This window comes from Amia ocellicauda, chromosome 1 (genome assembly GCF_036373705.1).
Source record: "Amia ocellicauda isolate fAmiCal2 chromosome 1, fAmiCal2.hap1, whole genome shotgun sequence".
Lineage (NCBI taxonomy): Eukaryota > Metazoa > Chordata > Actinopteri > Amiiformes > Amiidae > Amia > Amia ocellicauda.
The window spans coordinates 34,553,864-34,573,843 of record NC_089850.1 but is presented as its reverse complement, the minus strand read 5'-3'; the positions used below and the strand labels follow the sequence as shown (position 1 = coordinate 34,573,843).

Genomic DNA, 19,980 nt, shown 5'->3' with positions numbered 1-19,980 from the left:
ACTGCCTGCCTGCCCCTAATCACTCCAGTGTGCTTTTTTTTTTTTTTCTTCATTCCACGCATGATCATTTACAAAAGGAAGCTTAGTTTGCACAGGCAATAAAAGAACAGTGTTACAGTTCTGTGGTGAATGTGTGAATCACCCTATCCCACCTCCACAAGCACATTAGCCCAACAAAGCAGTGGGCCCCTTTTCTCCTAATGAACAATAAAGTGGGATTGTTACATAACAGGTCTAACTGTACAGGCTGGCCAGACCCCTTTGTGTGATTGTGTGTGTGTATTCAATCAAGTTTGGGCAGTGGTAAAGGCTGCAGGGCCTTGTTCCTGCTTCAGCCCTGGTGAGGCAGTTAAGATCTGTGAGGAATGATGTTTAGGGGGAACCCGTACAGACTGCAGTACTGGAGTCTTATTTCCCAGCCCTTCCAGCCCGTAAAAGCAATTCTTTAAATCTGAGACAAATCTTCAACTTTCCTTTTTGTGTGCTTGTCAGACGCTCGTAGTTGAATTCTTTGCCCCACTCTACAAAGTCCATATTGAAGCAAACCTCTGATTTTGCAGCCCATTTTCTGTAGCTGTGGTGTCCTGACTTTCATTTCATTGGTCTGTATCTCAGTGCAGGGCTGTACAGGTGTGCTCCTAGTGTCAGTATCTTGAGGCTTTCAAATCCCTAATTCCCCTCCCAGTTGAACAACACCCCTCAATTCAGAAAGTGCTGTTAATTCAGAGAGACCTGTGAACCCTCTGGGACTGGACTGTGACCAGAACTGTGCCTTCCTTGCATTACGCTGTATGTTTATATTGCCTTTATTTAAACCTCTCTAATTGTAATTGTTGTATTTCCCCGTTGCTGAATAATGCACATGACGGTATGCTTGAGTGTGAGTTGCGATGGATAAACAGGAAAAGCACCCGCACAATAAAGGCCGCCTCTCATTGGCCGAAGCGCCGCCGCTCCTCCCCGCCGCACGGAGGCGCCTCGCTTCCGCCCCCGATCACATCTAAACAACATCCGGGTTGCGCTCCGGTGCTGCGCTCGCTCCGAGGAGGAATCGCCGAAATAATCCGGTTTCAGGACAACCGACACCTCCGGACCGGGCCGCCGACACCCAGCCCGCAGCAGAACCGCAGTGGGCCATCCCCGGAGAGAGAGGGGCCGGAGGAGAGGCGGGGAAGGACAGAGAAACAGACCGAGAACACCGGTATGTTGCAGTGACGCTACTCTAATAATAATAATAATAATAATTTGCCAAAGTGGATGTCTTAGAGACGCTAACGCTTAATACACTGAATACGCGCTCACAGGCTCTCGCTATACGGATGGAGCAGTCGGCGATGTGAATAAGGACATTATTGATTTAACGTAAGATGTGTTAAGAATATTTCGGATCATTTATTTGAAATAGGCTTTCTGCAGCTGTAAATGCACAGTGGCAACATTATCCAGACACAGCTCACCGTGCCAACAGACATGACCGTACCTAATGTACTGATCGACGGGCACAGCACTGACCCGGCCGGCATTGTTACTGGCGACTGGTGCTTAGTGTGTGTGTGTGTGTGTGTGTGTGTGTGTGTGTGTGTGTGTGTGTGTGTGTCTGTATCTCTGTGTGTGTGTGTGTGTGTGTGTGTGTGTGTGTGTGTGTGTGTGTGTGTCTGTATCTGTGTGTGTGTGTGTGTGTGTGTGTCTGTATCTGTGTGTGTGTGTGTGTCTGTATCTGTATCTGTGTGTGTGTGTGTGTGTGTGTGTGTGTGTGTGTCTGTATCTGTATCTGTATCTGTGTGTGTGTGTGTGTGTGATGGGGGGGTCAGTGACTGTCTATATACGACAGTGTGGTCTCTTTCAGAAGTTGCAGAGCTGTGTGAGGGGGTGTGTAGGGACTGTAGTGCCGCTGTGGTGTGTTGTGGGCTGGGCTGGTAGGAGAGGGAGGTCGTCCGGATTCAATCTCCCCCGTCTCTGGCTGCGGGACTCCAGCTCTCTGGGTTTTTAATACAACCAGGACATTTGAGTAGATTATGAATATAGCATAGCAATCGTGTGTGGAGGTGGTGGGAGTTATTGATCTGAATCTCTTGTCTGTCTCTCTCTCCCTCTGTGTCTGGTCTGTGCCCTGGCAGATGTGCAGTGTGCCCCCTGGCTGTGGCAATGAGTAACAGCCACCCTCTGCGGCCACTGGCCTCAGTGTCAGAGATCGACCATGTTCACCTGCTGTCGGAGCAGCTGGGTGCGCTGGTGCCAGGTGAGGACTACAGCGACGTCACCTTCATCGTGGAGGAGAAGCGGTTCCCCGCCCACAGGGTCATCCTGGCCGCGCGCTGCCACTACTTCAGGTATGGTGTGAGTGAGTGTGTTAGTTAGCTAGTTAGTTAGTTGGAGGCTGACACTAAAAGATTGAGACACTGGTGCACTGAGTGAGAGATTGAAACAGATATACAGAGAGAAAGAGAGTGAGATTTGAGCCTTAGTGAAACAATGAGATGGACACCTGAGCCTGAGAGACTAATCTGCCCTTCACTCTCCCTTCTCTCTCTTCAGAGCGCTGCTGTACGGTGGCATGAAGGAGTCCCAGCCCCAGTCGGAGGTGTGTCTGGAGGAGACGCGGGCGGAGTCCTTCTCCATGCTGCTGCAGTACCTGTACACGGGCCGGGCCAGCCTGAGCTCGGCCCGTGAGGAGGTCCTGCTGGACTTCCTGGGCCTCGCGCACCGCTACGGCCTCCAGCCACTCGAGGACTCCACCTCTGAGTTCCTGCGCACGGTGCTGCACACCCACAACGTGTGCCTGGTGTTCGACGTGGCCAGCCTGTACTGCCTGCACACGCTCGGTGCGGCCTGCTGCTCCTACATCGACCGCCACGCCCCCGAAGTGCTGGCCAGTGACGGCTTCCTGTCCCTGTCCAAGGTCAGTGGGCACCTAGGGGTCAAGGGGCGAGGGTTGGAGGGGCACAAGGGACGGGGATTACATTATGAAGCAGTGCAAGCTCAATAAAAGATTACATTACAGTGCACTTCCGTCAAATTAGGGTCTTGCATTTGCCGTGATTTATTTTTCAATTGTAATTCTGTCCTCCAGCCACAAGAACCTAATATATCTCCTCATTAAGCCACATCCTAACATTAATTTAATACTTTTGTTAATAATACTTTGTATTCAGTGTAAATCATTTATTACCAGGAATCAACAAATCAATTATAAAATCCCTTTAAGCTGTACAACAAGTGCTTAATTTAGAGAGAAAAGTGACAGCTTATGTAAGGAACACAATTTAATGGGCCACGTTAAGTTTGTAATTACATTTAAGAAAATTTAACACATTTTTCCTGCTGTTAATTTGTTTTGTGTAAACTTATATGCAAACACTTCTTCAGCATCCGTGGAATTAAAAAATGTATTTGATTGTTTTGCGGGAAAACGTGGAAGTAAGTATCTGTGTCTCTCCCCCCCCCACCCGGCTCTCTCCAGTCTGCTCTGCTGACGGTGGTGCGCCGGGACTCGTTTGCGGCACCGGAGCGCGAGATCTTCCAGGCGCTGAGCCGCTGGGTGCGTCAGAACGGTGAGGAGCCTGCCGTGGTGGCCGAGGTGATGGCGGCGGTGCGGCTGCCCCTGATGACGCTGGCCGAGCTGCTGAACGTGGTGCGGCCCTCCAGCCTCCTCTCCCCTGACGCCCTGCTGGACGCCATCAAGACCCGCTCCGAGAGCCGGGACATGGACCTCAACTACCGCGGCATGCTCAGTGAGTCCAGCCCTGGCTATGCACGCCACCCTGTGCTGTACAATGCTGCACTGTCACACCTCTTTCATATCTCGCTGCTTCTGTCTCTCTCGCCCTCAGTCCCGGAGGAGAACATCGCCACCATGAAGCACGGCGCTCAGGTGGTGAAGGGGGAGCTGAAGTCTGCGCTGCTGGACGGGGACACGCAGAACTACGACCTGGACCATGGCTTCACCCGCCACCCCATCGAGGACGACGGGCGCGCCGGCATTGAGGTCAAACTGGGCCAGCCCTCCATCATCAACCACATCCGCATCCTGCTGTGGGACAGGGACAGCCGGTCAGTGCCGGGGGCGGGGTTTGTCAGATTGTGTGTGTGTGTGTGTTTTAGGGTATCAGATTGTGTTGATGTTTTTCAGATTAGATTGTGTTGGTGTGTGTGTGTCTGGGTAAGTGTGTATTGGTTGTGTGTATGCAAACCTAACCCCTAACCACTGGAGGGAGATGTTGAAAAGCATGTACAATTCAAATTAATTTTGAAGGAAGAAAAAAAATTAAAACGAGTAAGGACTGAATTATGAAACGTTACCTGTAACGACTGGAGCAGCAGGGAGAGCTAAGTGTTTTATTATACCATCTGTGTAAGCAAGACTTATTAGAACTGTGAGGGACTGGGGCTGGCAGCCTGTGTGTGTCTGCATGTGTATATCTATGTTTGTGTGTGTGTGTTTGGGTGTATCTGTGCTGTACTGTATCTAACTCCATGTGCTGTGCTGTTCTCCCTACACTCTGCAGGTCGTACTCGTACTATATTGAGGTGTCGATGGACGAGCTGGACTGGGTGCGCGTGGTCGATCACTCCAAGTTCCTGTGCCGCTCCTGGCAGAACCTCTACTTCACGCCCAGAGTCTGCAAGTGAGTCTCCCCCTCTTTCTGTCTCTCCCATTCCCTCTCCACATCTCTCTCCCTCTCTGCAGGTATACCATCAGGCAGTGCCCCTCTCCTCCTCAAACTCTGATTTCCTCTATCGCTGTGTGCATGTGATCAATTGAGTGTGTGTGTCAGTGAGCCGGGCTAATGTGTAAGAGTTGCAGCCGGGCGTTTATTCTGCCTTTGGCTCCAGAGACCTCATTAAAGACCGCAGGCCTCTCTCTCTCTCTCTGTGTGTAGCCTATACCTGTCTCTGTGTGTGTAATGGCATTGAGTCTGCAGCAGGGTAGGACAGCACAGAGAGTCCCTGAGCGACTGTGCCTCAGTCTCTTAATGTAGGATTATAGGGTAACTGGCCAGCAGGGGTGGGGTCTCCGAGCGATAAAACCTCGACCTTACAGAAAAATAAACAGTATATGTGTACATTCTTTAATTCGATGTATATATATATCCAACATCCAACAATTTCATGTCTCATTTTGGTTTTGTACCCCCTTAATCTGAGGTAGCTGGGGTTTGAGTTGTTAAATGGCACGTGCTGATGGGCCGTATCTGACAGCAGTGCAATGTTGTTGTTGTGTATCTGCAGGTACGTCCGCATCGTGGGGACTCACAACACGGTGAACAAGGTGTTCCACCTGGTGGCATTCGAGTGCATGTTCACACAGCGCACCTTCACCCTGGAGAGGGGGCTGCTGGGTAAGACATGGCTGTCTGTAGCCAGGGCACGAGAGGGAGAGAGGAGAGATGTGTGAGGGTGGGGCAGGAGAACCAGTGAAGGAGCTGGTTAAACAGACTGTCCCAGCAGAGGTTACAAACACTATTCATCATGAAAGCGCCCTGCCTGCTCTCTCCCACAGTGCCCAGTGAGAACGTGGCGACGATCGCGGGCTGCGCCAGTGTGATCGAGGGTGTGAGCCGCAGCAGGAATGCGCTGCTGAACGGAGACACTCGCAACTACGACTGGGACTCCGGCTACACCTGCCACCAGCTGGGCTCCGGGGCCATCGTCATCCAGCTTGCTCAGCCGTACATGGTGGGCTCCATGAGGTCAGTATGTGGGAGAGAGAGCGTGAAATTGGGGGGGTGTTCTGTGTAACGCTTTGTGAGTGTATAACACTGTGTGTATGTCCAATACTGTATCTGTTTGCGTGTGTGTGTAATACTGTGTCTGAGTAATACAGTTGGTATGAAACACTGTCTCTGTGTCATGCTGAGAGTGAGGGTGTGTAATATTGTTTGTGTAACGCTGTGTGTGCGGGTGTTTGTTTCCAGGTTGCTGCTTTGGGATTGTGATGACCGCAGCTACAGCTACTACATCGAAGTGTCTACCAACCAGCAAAACTGGACCAAGGTGGTGGACCGCACCAAGATAGCCTGCCGGTCAGTGTGCCTCCAAACCTCTTTCTCTCTTGGTCTCACACCTTCCCTCACATTTGATATGCTGTCTTTGTCCTTCTCTCTCTATCTCTCTCTTGATTAGTTTATGTCCCTGTGTTTCAGTGAATCTCTCTGCCCCTTTGTCTGTTCCTCTCTCATTGTTTTGTCTGTTTGTTCTGCAGATCCTGGCAGACGCTGACGATTGAGAAGCACCCAGCCTCCTTCATCCGTATCGTAGGAACGCACAACACTGCCAACGAGGTGAGGGGGTGGGTGGGTCTCTGGGGGGAGTTATGAGAGTAGAGGGAAGTCAATTAGAGGAGGCCTCTTGTCCCATTGTGTCTGTTTGTCTTTATTTGTCTGCCTCACTTTCTCATTGTTTGCCTCTCTCTTTCATTCTCTCTGTGTGTCTCCATCTCTCTCAAATTTAAACTGATTCAAAGTGCTTTTCATTTCCTTTTTTTGTTGCCATGACCAATTACAACCCTGCCAGAGCGTGACAGCTGATAAATACACAGTAACAGCTTTCACAGGAGCTGCCAGTAATAAACACAAGATCAAGAAAAAATCAACTTAAAAAAAACTCTCTCCACCTCTGCTGTTTCCCTTCATCTATCTCTCTATCCCTCTCCCTCCTTCTATACCTCTTTTTCTCCCTCTCTCACTCTGTCCAGGTGTTCCACTGTGTCCACTTTGAGTGTCCTGCCCAGCTGGACTCAGAGGTGAAGGAGGGCAGTCCAGGGCAGAGCTCGCCTGAGTCGGGCTCCAGCTCCCAGCAGCAGCAGCAGCAGCAGCAGCAGCAGCAGCAGCCGCAGCAGCCGCAGCCTCGGCCCGCCCGGCCCTCACGCTCCCAGAGCCTGCTGCCCCCGTCCCCACCTCCCCCGCCCACCGCCGGTACTGCCGGCTCCACCTCCTCCTCCTCGGGCTCGCGGACAAACGCCCAGCTCTGAGGAGAAACATGCGGACTACAGAAAAATTGCAATAAGAATGAAGTGAAAATGAAGATAACACAAGACTTCCTGTATTGGAACGCAGTGCCCCAGACGGGCAGCGACATGGCACAGCACGCTCCGGCACAACCCCAGGATCACCTCTCACACACACACACAATCCTCAGAGGAGGGGATCACCTGCTGTCACTCTGCCTGTGTCTCCGATTCCCCCTGTGCATAATCACCCCCCCATGTAGACTGCTCTGTACCTGCCGAGCTGCACACATTGTTTCATATTTTTATTTATGTGTGGGTGTGTATATATACACACACACTTACACAGCATATATGTATGTATCTCTTCTCAGTGAAGCTTGTGCAATTTAAAAATAAATCACAAATAAAACAATGCTAGACCCCATACTACTAGGGAGGGAAGAATGGGTGCTGGTCCAGAGATTTGAGGGGGGGGGTTATTGTAGAGAGGAGCTAATTTAAAAAATATTGTTTTGGAAAATGAACTGGAATTGAGAAACAGGTGACCCCTGACCTCTGACCCCCTACACGGACACACTGCAACTGTTGCGGTTTCAACTTTTTTGTTTGTGTTTCAGTTGTTGATAAAAAGCATTTGAAAATGTGTTATGTTAAAATCATAGGAAATGATCAAAGGCCATGTCTTGCAAAGCCTCGACTGTCTCACTTTGTGTTGCTGCTTTTGCAGGTGGCCTTTATCTTTCCTCTCCCTCCTCCCCTGCTTCTTTCTCCTCCTTTATTTGCACTCATTAATAATTTAATTTAAGTTAATTTAAAAGGAAAATCATTGCAAATGGAACTGTACTGAGTGGGGGGGACAATACATGATGTAAAACTGGACTTCTGTATATTAACGTTCACTGGACTGTGCATAGGGAGTGTGGGGGATTTCCTCTCAATCAGACTGTTCTCTTCAGCTGTTCTACTGAATTTGCATTATTATGATGATGATGATGATTATGATCATGGAACCCTGCCATATTAAAATGAACAACCCTTAACCCTGCAGCGATCTGTAAAGGAAAAAATATATATCAAGCCCATAACAGAGCAGACCCAAACACAGTAGGACCTGGATACCTGGCCTTGTGGGCAGTGAGGTGCAGGGCCTGAAACCTAATATCAAATGTGAATATACTGGCTTTGAGACGGCGGTGAGGTAGAGGGGTATCGTTTGGACTGTGCATTTTACAATGGCTGGGCTCTTAAATTATTCTATAATTTTGTGTTGTTGTTGCTGTGATTCTCCTGGGCCGGGCCTGGTGGTAGGTGTGTGGGGGGGGGGGGAGATGCTGCTTCAGACCCCCCGCTCACTTGCCGCCTGACTCCCTGGCTGTCTGCTCCTGCTGTCACTGGCGCTTGTTCTCTCCTGAATTAAAACACCAGACTGAAAACTAGTGAGTGAGTGCCATAGTAAGTACTGTGTACAGTAGTGCTCTGCTGTAAGGGAAGGGAGTAAGCCAAGGAGATGGCATTTCTCACATCCAGCACAGCAATCAATAGGCAGTTAGGAATTCCACTGTAAGCCGGGGCCCCTCCCTCCCTGGAGAAAGTTGCTAAGTGAGTGCAGCGTGCCTCCCCTAATAGCTGCGCAGGGCGGGCGCATGACGAATGATTCCTGATGGCATCGTCTCTCCAGCCGAGAGGGAGGCTGCCAGCTGGCCTTGTTCCAGGAAACCCCCTACCCAGAGCCTGTCAGCCCCACACTAACGAGATCTGCTAACGAGCTCCTCCATGATCACTGACAGAGCCCTCTCTCTCACTATAGTTCCTGCACTATCCATCTCCCTCTCATTCTCTCTCCCTCCCTCACTAGCCACCTCACTCTCACTCTCAACAACTGATGAATTATGTGGAATAGGAAAAGTGCACGGGTCTAATTTGTGTGGGGTAATACAAAAAGAGATCCACAAGTCACTGTTAAACACAAAGTCCCCACGTGATGTCGCTTCCAGACCAAAATAAAATGGAAGAAAATGCAGAAGATAAAGGAAAATATCTTAAACCATATCAAGACAAACTATGGCAAAGCAGTTAAACTCATTATGTTTCCTGCAAACAAGCTGCACACAAAGAGACCTACATAGCCTGCAGGACTGGGGCCCTCAGGGACCAGGGCAGCCCAGCGCCACAGCACACAGCCTGTGATCTGAGAGTCGAAGCAAACAAGAGCTGACTGAGCAAAGATCTACTCTACTACTCCACATCCACATCTGAAGAGGGAGAATAATCATAATTATAATTAGAACAACAATAAGCCGGCACTTCAACCGGGCCCCCTGACTGCGGAGATGAGAGCCACACGGCAGAGTGAGACAATCATTACAGACGGAGCGGAGGAACAGGCTTGCGCACACACACACCATTACTGTCACTCTCACCCTGCTGTCACAGGAGGGGGAGGGAGACCGAAGGGATGAGAAGAGATGGGGTGAAGGGAGGAGGGGAAGAAGAGAGTAAATAGGAGGGGAGAGGGAAATAGGGGGCAAGGAGAAGGGAAATGGGAGATAAAGGAAGAGAAAGTGGAGAGACAGAGGGCAAGAGAGAGCTAATGGAGAGAATTTTGAGAAAAAGGTGTGGGAGGAGGGTGGAGAAAAGAAAGGAGAGATGTTATAGAGGTAGAAATACGAGCGTGAGCCCAGCCTGATGCACGCACAGCTGGAGGCACTGTATACCGTTCACTCGCTGCGATTTTGCAGCCCCCTGCTGTACTAGAGCCCGCCAGCCACCCCCCCCACCACCACCACCACAAACAAAGACAGCACGGCACTCTTCATCTAATCCGGTTTATTTATTTTTTCAGCAAAAAAAGGAAAAAAAAAAAAAAAAAAAAGGAAACAGAAAATAAGAATAGTTACAGAATTATCTTTTTTTTTTTCTTAAACAACGTTAAACTAAAAATGCAGCTCTATGCTAGTGTGTAAGTAAATCTGAAACAACAGGGTTAAATAAGTTGTTTTTTTTCCTTTTAGTTTTTTCTGTGTTTTTTTTTTTTTTTTTTAGTTTTTATTTCTTTTAAGATACAGAATGATATTGATTTATCTTCCGTTTTAAACAGAGAATAGCTCTTAAAATGAAGCACCCACAGTTCTGTCCCCCTTCCCGTGCCCGCTGCGTCCTGGTCCAGATGCCAGTGGAGTCGTTTCTGTAGCCGGTCGGCGCCAGAGAGCTGGAACGCGGCCCCGAGCTCGCGGTAGTGGGACTAGGGCGAGCTCTGACACAGACGCTGCAGCTCCCCCACACACCATGCGGGGCACTGTGAACCCCAGGAAGCACCGAGTCAGAAATACCTGAAGTACCCTCCCACCCTTTTCTCTTCCCCCTCGTCAGACAGCGATGGGCGCCGGCCTGTGAGTCAGTCTGAACCAGATTGCTTACAATACCCCACATACATCAATGGAGCAAAGGTCAGACGGTGGCTGCACTGAGATTATAGATCACAATCTCATTGCACCGCTACTTGAGGAACTCCAGACAAAGAGGACTCAGACTGACAGACTGCCAGGCCGGCCAGAGAGAGACAGACAGATGTACAGAATGAGCTGGGGACAGACAGACCGGTCTGTCTTCACAATGCCATCTTTCAGACAACTGTTGCAAACGATCAGCTTCGAAGAACTGATCCTGATAGGGCGAGAGTGAGAGGAGGAGGGAGTGGCTGCCCAGCGCCCCCCGTCAAGCAACAGTCAGCGGGATTGAATACACTACGGGGGGGAGGGGGGGGAACAGTCAAAGGTCAAGGGCAACTCTGTTCTGCCATCTTGTTGGGACAGGGGAACAGATTGGTCACTTAGTCACATGGTGTTTGCTCCCTGTGTCCCCACACTGTGAACCCATGGCGGACAGAGAGAGGAGGGAGAGGATGATGAGAGAACGAGGCTGGCCTACGGGTCCATAAGGGGCTGGCGGGCGGAGTCTGGGTCGGTGTGGCTAGTCTGGGGCGAATGAGGGTCTACGGCGGTCTGAGTGCCTGTCCTGTGGTCAATATGTAGGGATGCATCAGGGCCAGTGTGCATGTCGGTCAGAATGGGCGAGTCTGGGGGGTTTAGGGATTTGAGGTTAGAGCATCTGAACTGGGGGAGAATATGGTTACGGTGTGTGTGTGATAGTTGGGGGTGATCATGGGCACGGTGTGTGTAACTGGGGGGTGGGAGGGGGTGTGGGGGCAGGGCTCCTCTCTTGGCAGCCGGGGGGGCTCAGGAGCACTCCTCGCCAATGCGTTGGCACGAGCGCCCAACCTTGCGGTCCAGCTTCACCATCTTCAGCACGGCCTCCTCGCGGCCACGGCCCAGGTGGTCGAACAGACAGTCGTGCTGCTCGGGCAGGCGGTGCAGCATGCAGAACACATAGCCTGCAGGGAGAGAGAGCGGGGTTTAAAGTAGCGGAGAGACATGTACACACACACCTCATACAAACACACCAGAGCCTGGGCGGAGAGAAATAATACACACAGACACAGGGATAGACATACAGGGTCGGTCTGGCACAGTAAACACAGCCTGTGAGAATCAATACAGTAAACACACACAACATGGCCTGAAGTGGAAGATGTGTGAAGCAGTACAAAACAGAGAGAGGCAGAAAGTCAACAAACTTCACTTTTTCAGCACACTGCTGACACGGGACAGACAGAGCGAGAGTGAGCAACACCGGCTCCGCTGAGGGGAATCCGTAATTCCACAGTGCTCCGCTCCATTTATTCTTATACTACAGAACCTCATAAAACCTCATTATTCCTGCTAATGTATTAATTAATGTGCATCATCTCCGTGCCTGCGACGGGCGCTGATTAAAAGCTCAGCGTGCCGAGACAGGGGGCTTCAATTAAAATGATCACAATTAAGGGCTGGAGGAAAATGAAGACCTATTAAGCCTGGCTCGGCTCCCGGAGAGTTAACTGACAGCACAGCCCGTGACAGCCCTGTACACAACACACACACACACACACATCCTGCAGAGAAAGTTACTTGAGCCCAGACAGACATGGATGGACAGACAGATTGGCCAAGTCAGAGTCTAGTGGCCTGATCCAGTCTCCTTCCTGGTGGGCCAGACAGACTCACCGCAGCGGCAGGACCCCAGCTCCTGCTGCACCAGCTCCAGTTTGGTCTGGCAGCGGTGGCAGCGCCGGCGGCTTCTCTGCTTGGCCCCCCCACGGCTCTCCTCTGCTGTGACGTCATCATCCTGTCGCGCCCGCTTCCCCGGCGACGCTTCATCTTCCGACCCCAACGCTGCAACACACGGCACACACTCAGAATGAGCACAGACTGAGACACACATGGACTGAAGGACACACAGTGAGACAGGCAGGATACATTCAAATTTCAACCAGAAAGCCAGGCAGGTAAGGAGGAGCCATAGAAAACAAACAGACAAACAGCTGGGGGGGTGGGGGGCCAGTACCTGAGTCGCAGGGCCGTTTTGTGGGTGTTGATAGTGTGCCATGAGCTGTGTCTGTGCAGGAAACTGAAACGCCTGAGGAGAGAGATGGAGAGGGAAGGAGGCAGGGGTCAGGGAGAGAGAGAGAGAGAGACTGGGGTGTTATACACTTAATTCTCTAATAATAGTGAATCTGCACAAGTGTGATCTATTCTGTAGAAGTGACCAGATACTGCCCAGCTCGCACTCCCTCACGTTTAACCTCCTGCTTCATCGTTCCCCCACTCCTCCTCCTATGTGTACACTCTCAGCTTCTTATTCTCCACAACCTCCCTTTCCTTTCCTCTGCTCTCATCTCTCTCTCCCTCCCTCTTCAATTCCAGCAGCCGTCCTCCTTGCTGTCTCTCAACTCACCCTCCTGTGTTGCGGGGGAGGCGGGGCCTGTGTCGCTGGGTGACGGCTGGGCGGAGCTGACCGGTGGCGATGTGAGGGAGGGGCTACTGCTGCTGCTGGTCTCGCCGCAGAACACTGCTGATTGGCTGCCACTGGGACTCGGGGCAGGCTCTGGGGCACAGTCCTCATCTGGCTGCTTCTTCTGGATGTCTGAGGAGGGAGAGAGAAAGAGGGAGAATGATGGGGAAGAGACACACACGGCAAGCTTCTCACACACACTTGACTGTACAGCCTGCCAGCTGCACACAATCAGGCTGTTTACATTGAGCTGGGACTGAAGAGCCCTCCACTGCACTCAACACACACACACAAAATTAACAGACATCACAAGAGACATCTCTAAACAAAACTCCACACAGGGACTCACTCCACAGAGACAGCAGTTGAGACTTACCAGCAAAACACTTGGAACAAAGGTTCATGGTCTTGCTGGATCTAGAGAGACAGGGAGGGAGGGAGAGAGGCTTAGAGTCGCTTACCTGGGGCAGTTTACTACAGCCTGAAAAACACAAAAATCTTCAAATGGACAACTTAGTCAAAACACTCTGCTATACATTTCGTGAACACAAACACATATGATGAATTTAAAGACTGTTCGGTTTTTATTTCCCTGATCACAACGGTTTTCAGTTTTAATAGCACTTCCTCTCAATCTACATGTTGTCCTGTTCTCCAGATGTCACTGTGGATTGTGAAGAAGTTTAGTAAGTGGGGCTGAGCAGTGGAGTCGGGACTGCTGCTCGAACAGGTGGCGAGACAGAACACACACAATACATTTAACACCGTAATCAAACTGCTGTGATCGAGTCTCTGTATGGCAGTTTTCTGTAATATATTAGCAAAATTACTAAAAATAACATGCATACATCAAAAATATATATCACACACACACCAAATATATAATTATATATATATTATATATAGATACACACACAATGTAGAGCTGTTATATAAAATGTTATTTTTATATATTACACACAGTTCAGGGATTTGTTTAGCTTCCTCAATATTGTTCACTAAAGTATACTTACAGTATGACTAAGGGTTCCAGTGGATTTAACCAAGTTATCAGGGGGTGTGTGAACTTCAGAAAACCACTCCATAGAAATCAACATAGGACTATAAACCGTGGTTGTTCTACCATAACTGTTAAGCCACTTGACTCGAACAGTACAGATTTCAACACAAGTGAAGGCTATTTTGGAATGAAAAGACCCGGGACTGGAAGGTGGCCGAAAGACTGGAACCGAAATATTGAGAAGAACAGAGAGTGAGGTAAAGGGAGAAAAGAGGGACAACGAAAAAGGTACAGAAACCCTACAGGACAGAAAAAGAGAAAAAGTACGAGAGAGAGAGAGAGAGACTGACTGACACCGTCATCCAGTTCAATCTGGAAATAATGGGGGGGCTGACGGCTGACTGACAGGGACTTCAGGGATAGGTTATTAATGTTTAACAGCCGGTAAACAGCGACACGTCAGTAGTGTGTGTGAGAGAGAGCGCACTGTGAGGGGGGGTAGCAGTGGGGCCAGGAGCCTTAATGAGATGGCAGTGCTGATTGAAGGGCTGCTGTGATAATGACTGTGCTGATTGGAGCGGATGACAGATATCATATCATAATGACACAGAGAGAGAGAGAGCGGGAGGAGGGCAAGAGACACAAAGAATGTTGGAAAAAAAAAAAAGAAAAAGTGGGAGAGGAAGGAGAGGACAAATAAAAATGGGAACAGGAGAATGAGACAGTGCAAAAGAAGGCCAAAAAAAGGGTGGGGAGTAGGAGGGGGAGATGCAGAATGTCAAGCTGTTGGGAAGAGCAGTTGGGTTAACCTCCCTGCACCCACACTGACTGACCCGTCACACAGATGCCTGGAATAGTAATTGTGAGTGCTCTGAAAATATTTCTCCCCTGTTGTCTTGCAAGGAGAAAATGAGGCTGTTGTACAACAAAGCAATGCCTGTAGGGCATATTAACAACAGTAGCGAAAGGGTAGCAAGGCAAAGAACAAGGCAGATATGATGGGAGTACAGATTGTGTGGTTTCTACAAGTCAGGGAAACCAGGCTGTAGGGGACAGGGAGTGCGAGGGACAGCGGGGAGGGTGGTACTCTCTGATTAAGTGTTCTTATATCTTGCATATTCAATAGCAATGCAACCAAATTACCTAAAATGTACCAAGAGGCCTCGTTTGTCATCTCTCTCATGTTCTTATTAAATGTAAAGCTCACTACCTAGTCACTCCCAACTGCCTTTGGGTAAAGGCGACTGTGGAAATGGACTTCTACAAATACCAACCACAAAACTAACCACTCTGAAACTTGTTTACCCCGAAGTCTCAGTGTGTCTAGAAAAAGAACAACAGAAAGGGGGGAGGAGGATAATACAGGGATAAAAATGGGAGAGAGAGAGAGAGATGCATAACCCCTGTCATACATCACTCTAACCCAATCAAGCCCGCTGCTCTCTGGGGATAATGAAACTCAAGATTAATTTCACGTCTCCTGTTAAATGTCACCTGCAATTAGCGCTGATGAGGGCGAGAGCCGCAATCAAGATGTCAGCACTGCGGCTCACGACACCACGCAGCCCAAAGCACCTGGGGAATTAGGTGTGGTATGCCATACCTGTGCTCCCAGGTCATTACACACATTGAATATAGTGCTTTACATCACAACCAAGGAAGTTCAATAATGATCTCACATGGAACATTAGGACCAAGGCTGCGAACACTATCTTTACCCTGTCTTTGACCACAGCTATTATAATGGGGACATGAGTGAAAGGAGTGCATACATACTCCATACAGCAGGTTTCCACATTAACTAGCGTGACTACACTTTCAGGAGAAAACTGATCATTTGCACTGCAGGAAACTCATCACAGCCTAGATTCTGGACTGGAAACATCTTTTGCCTTTCATAACAGTCAGTATTCTAGCCTGGGGGTAATTTCCATAAAACCCTTCAACCTGAATATCTGAAGCATTAAATATAGGAGGTTGTAACTTAACTAGAGGATTGAGTGCATCTTCAGTTGTACCAGGACAGTTTAGTGTGACTTAAACCCCAGGAACACAAAGGAGTAAGTGCTGCTCCCCTCTATGTCCCTGGGGTTTAACTGGGAAAAGGGGAACACCAATCAGTCTGCCATTTGTGCTGGAAGCAGCCTCACGCTCCTTACAGGGCCAGGTTGAGGCTGGTCAGCAGGAGCAAGAGGAGCAGATTTGCTGCCATATAAAATCCCCAAGGGTGGGTTATAATTCTGCCATCAGGAGATGTTAATGTGCCATCAAGCCAGGGTCCTCAGTGTGTATGAGCTGCATTTTGCCGAGCTCTAATGGAGGGGAACTGCAGGTCTAATCAGAAGGAGACACACTCTGTAGTGTGAGGGACAGGTCACACCTGCTCTCCAGAAGGTGAGCAACTCAGGCTGCCTCTCCCGTTGCATTGTCTCCCTCTTTCACTGCAGTCTCCTTCTGTCTCTGTTGGAAGGAGTCAGACCCCAGCCCACGACCCTAACCCTGGCGCCAAGTGCTGGCTTTCAGAACTCCTCTTGGTTAGGCCTGTGGTTTTGGTGTCAGGAATTTAAACTAACAGCAGATCCCCTCATGTTAAACTAACCACACTGCTTCAAGGAGCATTTGACAGAAGCGCCCCCCCACCCGCCCGTTTGTGCAAATTTAGTCACTGACCTATTAAACATGACTGGCTGAGCTAATTGTATTATATTTAAAGTATTTAGTAAGTGAGTCAGTCAAATTACAAGGAAGACCCCCCACAACAAAAAGTCAGGTCTAAAAACACCAAGGTACCTTAATCCAATGCCAGCCCTGAACAGAGTCACAGTTGCCATTGCAGTGTCACAGGGCTTGAGATCCTTGGGGATGCCCAGCACATCGCAGTGGGGACCTGGCTCACTCAGTGCAGTAATGCATTGATTAATTGATGGGATTATATAATAGGAGCTATCTGAGCTGAAGAGCTCTGCTCAAATAGACTTGGGGGGAGATGGAGAGGAGAGGGTCAGGATTTATTTATATATTTAAAAAAAAAAAACGTGTCACATTTTAATATGTAAACAAATATACAATTTAAATTCCTTTGTTAAACCAGTCACAGAAGAGTTTTAATTCTTATTCAATGCAAAACAGAACCGGGGTTAACTGAAATATTAATTGCAGGCAGGATCAAAACCTGGACTGGAGCTCCTCACGCCTGGATTTAAAGCTCCTTTGTCAAACAATCCATTTCTTTTAAGCCTGGTCATTGGTATGCAGTACATTGGCTTCACTAATCCCCTGTACAGAAGTAAGAAACAGGCAGCTCTCCTGTAACAGCAGCTCTAGCAGCACAACCCAGTTCCAGTACTGCAAGGGCTTCTTGGTGTTCGAGTTGAACAAAAAATTAAAGAACTGGATCTGCTAAACTGAACCAGAAGCAGCCCTGGTCCTGGAGGCTTGCAGTCCACTCCAGCACAGTCCTCAGGCTTCAGGTTTTATTACCAGCTGTGCGTAAAGGGACCCTTAATTTGCAAAACTAAACCAGTTCAGAATGGTTTGCATTGTTGTGAGCTGGAGGGGGTTTACAAAGATCTATGAAACCTGCCAGGAATTAGTTTCTGCAGGACCAGCATGGTGTCCCGATGATATGAAATTTGAGAAAAGGTAAACCGCTTCACTGTGAGCCTCCACCCTCTCCCCTACCTCAAATCCGGTTATTGTTACATTTTCCATTTTGATTGGAATTGACCTCCCTACTCGAACAAGTCCTGCGAGAGTCAGGCTAGATCAAAATACTGACCTCCGCAGCAGAATCAGAGACCATGCTGTTTGGTAAAGAGTTTGCCCCTACAACAAACAGCACACACAACGGTGATCCCTTCCTAGCTGTAGCAGGAAGGTCAAGACAAACACTGAGAGAACCACTTTAACCCTGCACACCTGCAGCTGATGCAAATGTACTAACAGGAAGGTCAAGATCTGGACATATCCGACACCTGAACACTATATGCCCATACCCAAATGTACTATTGTACTCAGACTTTTGTTCAGAGTATTATGCATTAACAAGACCATTTGAAAATTCTGTTCTAGTTCTATAAGATTATATTGTTTTGCATTGCATGGAGACTATTGCAGGTTAATTACCAATATACACCCCTGCCCCTCCACTCACCTGTTCATGGCCTCCTCCACCACTTCACACTGTCCCCATCAGAGGTGGAGGAGACTAACAGGCGAGTTGACTGAGTGTTATTGGAGGGTCTCAACTCGATGAATACGAGGCGGCCACTCCAGGAATATCGACACAAACGATATTAAATCATAACAGCCGAGTTTCAGCCTATTTAATAGAGCGAGTCACCTGGCTCTTCACAGACTTACTCTTATATAGGGCAGGGTAGAAATACGGAACAGAGCACAATCTCGAGTATTCACAATAATATTATTATTAATAATAATAATAATAATAATAATAATAATAATAATAATCTTGCCAGCAGTATAGTACTCGTTGCTTGGCAAATGCAATATATAGACTGGGTAGTACACACACAAACTTCATAGGCCTTTAAACACGGATATTGATACCGAGTGTTGAAATACAAGCTAAAACACCCAGACAACCAGGAAGAGAGCAATACAGACAGACAGAAAGACAGAAGGAGGGCGGGGGTTAGAGAGACAGTGGGTTTTCAATTTGTTTAACCGCTTTGTATTAACAAAATAGATAAGCGGCGGTTCGGGGGGGGGCAATTCGGGAGAGGGGTCCCATTCCTCTCCTCCTCGCCCCCAGTTCCACACCGACAAGAGGGGCTCCTCACCACGGCGCTCCGGCCTGGCCTGAGGGGGAGCGCTGACCGACCCCCTCCTGCCCAAACCCCTTCCACAACAACAACAATGGTTTTCCCTGTTTCCTACACTACCACGGCCAGAGCTCTGCGGGCAGAACCCGTCTCCCGACGACACCGTTACCGGCAACAATACACACCTACAAACACTATAAACTTACCCCCAAAATCCGCAGGGGCAGCGGGGCGGGAGGCTGGGCGGTTTGCTGCGTTCGCTGCCCGTGTCCCCCATAGCTCCAGTCGGCAGGGCGGGGTGGGCGAGACCGGGGATGGGGTAGAGGCCTGGCGGTACTGGGAGGCTTCTCTGGCGGTTTGCGGGACAGGGAGGCGGCGGGGCCAGGCGGCTTACTGTCCACGGGGTCTCGGGGGATCGAGGGCGTCGCCGACACGAGCGGCCGCTTCAACCCAGCCGAGGAAAACAGTGTAAATCGACGGCGAGCTCCGCCACGGAGAGTCCGGGGATCAGCACCGGGCACCAAGGCCGATCAGCTGGAGGGAGGGCGTGACCAACCGCCGGAGAGGGGAGGCCGGCAGCTCGGTCCAACTTACAACTGCCAAAATACAGAACAACACTCACAAATAACAGTTTCTGTTTTCAATTCAGACAAAATGAAGAGAAATACAGTGTGTATCCACCGGTCAGTGCGTTACCTTTCTTTATTTAGAGTCTGCTTAAAGTGTTCCGCTTCCTTTGTGGGTGAAGTGGATTCCTCCAGCTGATTTTGCCTGTGTGGGGCCAAGGTTTACACAAGAAAGCGGGTTACGAAACTGTAAGCACACAATCTCTCATAGTGGCTCAAGATAACAACGTTTAGAAAGCACACTCGCCTCTGTATTGGAGCCAAAATGTCGTCAGATGCACAGCCAAGTCTCGTCTAGGGCCTTTGAGATCCTGCCGAAATCAGCTGGAGCGGAACTGCTTCATTCCCTCTCAAAGAGGGGTGCAATTTACAAGAAGAGAAGTTAAACGTAATTCATTGTACAAAACCATTAATTATTGGACATTTATTAACTAAAAAATATATATATTATGATTTTATACTGTACAATTATTATATTACTTCCCTTCTCCAACTATATTCTTTTAAAATAAAATACACCTCCCCCATCTACCTCTGACAGTAATCACAATCCAGCGCCTTGGTTTCTCGGGCCATACCAAAACAACACAAATATCAGCTGTGGGGGCGGGCTCATTCGAAACTATTACATTAGGGGTGTTTAGTATTTTTAGTTTTCTTAAAGTAAATATTAGAATAATCTTAACATTTTAAAATACACATGTACAAATATGACCATTTTTTAATAGTGTG

At 49.0% G+C, this 19,980-nt stretch overlaps 2 protein-coding genes across 2 annotated transcripts; one reads left to right on the top strand and one right to left on the bottom strand.

Annotated features, from left to right (window-relative positions):
• The first annotated feature begins 982 nt into the window (after positions 1-982).
• btbd9 (BTB (POZ) domain containing 9) lies at positions 983-8,385 on the top strand. Its single transcript, XM_066702910.1, has 11 exons — positions 983-1,201; positions 2,118-2,330; positions 2,536-2,899; positions 3,461-3,731; positions 3,831-4,050; positions 4,506-4,625; positions 5,230-5,339; positions 5,501-5,690; positions 5,916-6,023; positions 6,203-6,281; positions 6,695-8,385. Exons 2-11 carry the CDS (start codon positions 2,146-2,148, stop codon positions 6,968-6,970), a joined length of 1,923 nt encoding a protein of 640 aa, XP_066559007.1. The 5' UTR covers positions 983-1,201; positions 2,118-2,145; the 3' UTR covers positions 6,971-8,385.
• A 1,375-nt stretch (positions 8,386-9,760) lies between these two features.
• Positions 9,761-19,681, bottom strand: zfand3 (zinc finger, AN1-type domain 3). Its single transcript, XM_066702903.1, has 8 exons — positions 19,496-19,681; positions 19,319-19,393; positions 18,829-19,218; positions 13,215-13,255; positions 12,782-12,970; positions 12,392-12,463; positions 12,052-12,219; positions 9,761-11,339 (listed from the first exon to the last, which is right to left on the bottom strand). Exons 3-8 carry the CDS (start codon positions 18,897-18,899, stop codon positions 11,185-11,187), a joined length of 696 nt encoding a protein of 231 aa, XP_066559000.1. The 5' UTR covers positions 18,900-19,218; positions 19,319-19,393; positions 19,496-19,681; the 3' UTR covers positions 9,761-11,184.
• Between the last annotated feature and the right edge of the window lie 299 nt (positions 19,682-19,980).

Coding starts and splice junctions, on each gene's coding strand:
- zfand3 (XM_066702903.1), bottom strand. CDS start 18,899: ATGGGGGACACGGGCAGCGAACGCAGCAAACCGCCCAGCCTCCCGCCC. Junction 13,256..18,828: donor TGCCCCTGCGGATTTTGGGG/GTAAGTTTATAG, acceptor CTGTCTCTCTAG/ATCCAGCAAGACCATGAACC. Junction 12,464..12,781: donor CTCCCCCGCAACACAGGAGG/GTGAGTTGAGAG, acceptor CTCTCTCCTCAG/GCGTTTCAGTTTCCTGCACA.
- btbd9 (XM_066702910.1), top strand. CDS start 2,146: ATGAGTAACAGCCACCCTCTGCGGCCACTGGCCTCAGTGTCAGAGATC. Junction 4,051..4,505: donor CTGTGGGACAGGGACAGCCG/GTCAGTGCCGGG, acceptor TACACTCTGCAG/GTCGTACTCGTACTATATTG. Junction 5,340..5,500: donor CCTGGAGAGGGGGCTGCTGG/GTAAGACATGGC, acceptor TCTCTCCCACAG/TGCCCAGTGAGAACGTGGCG.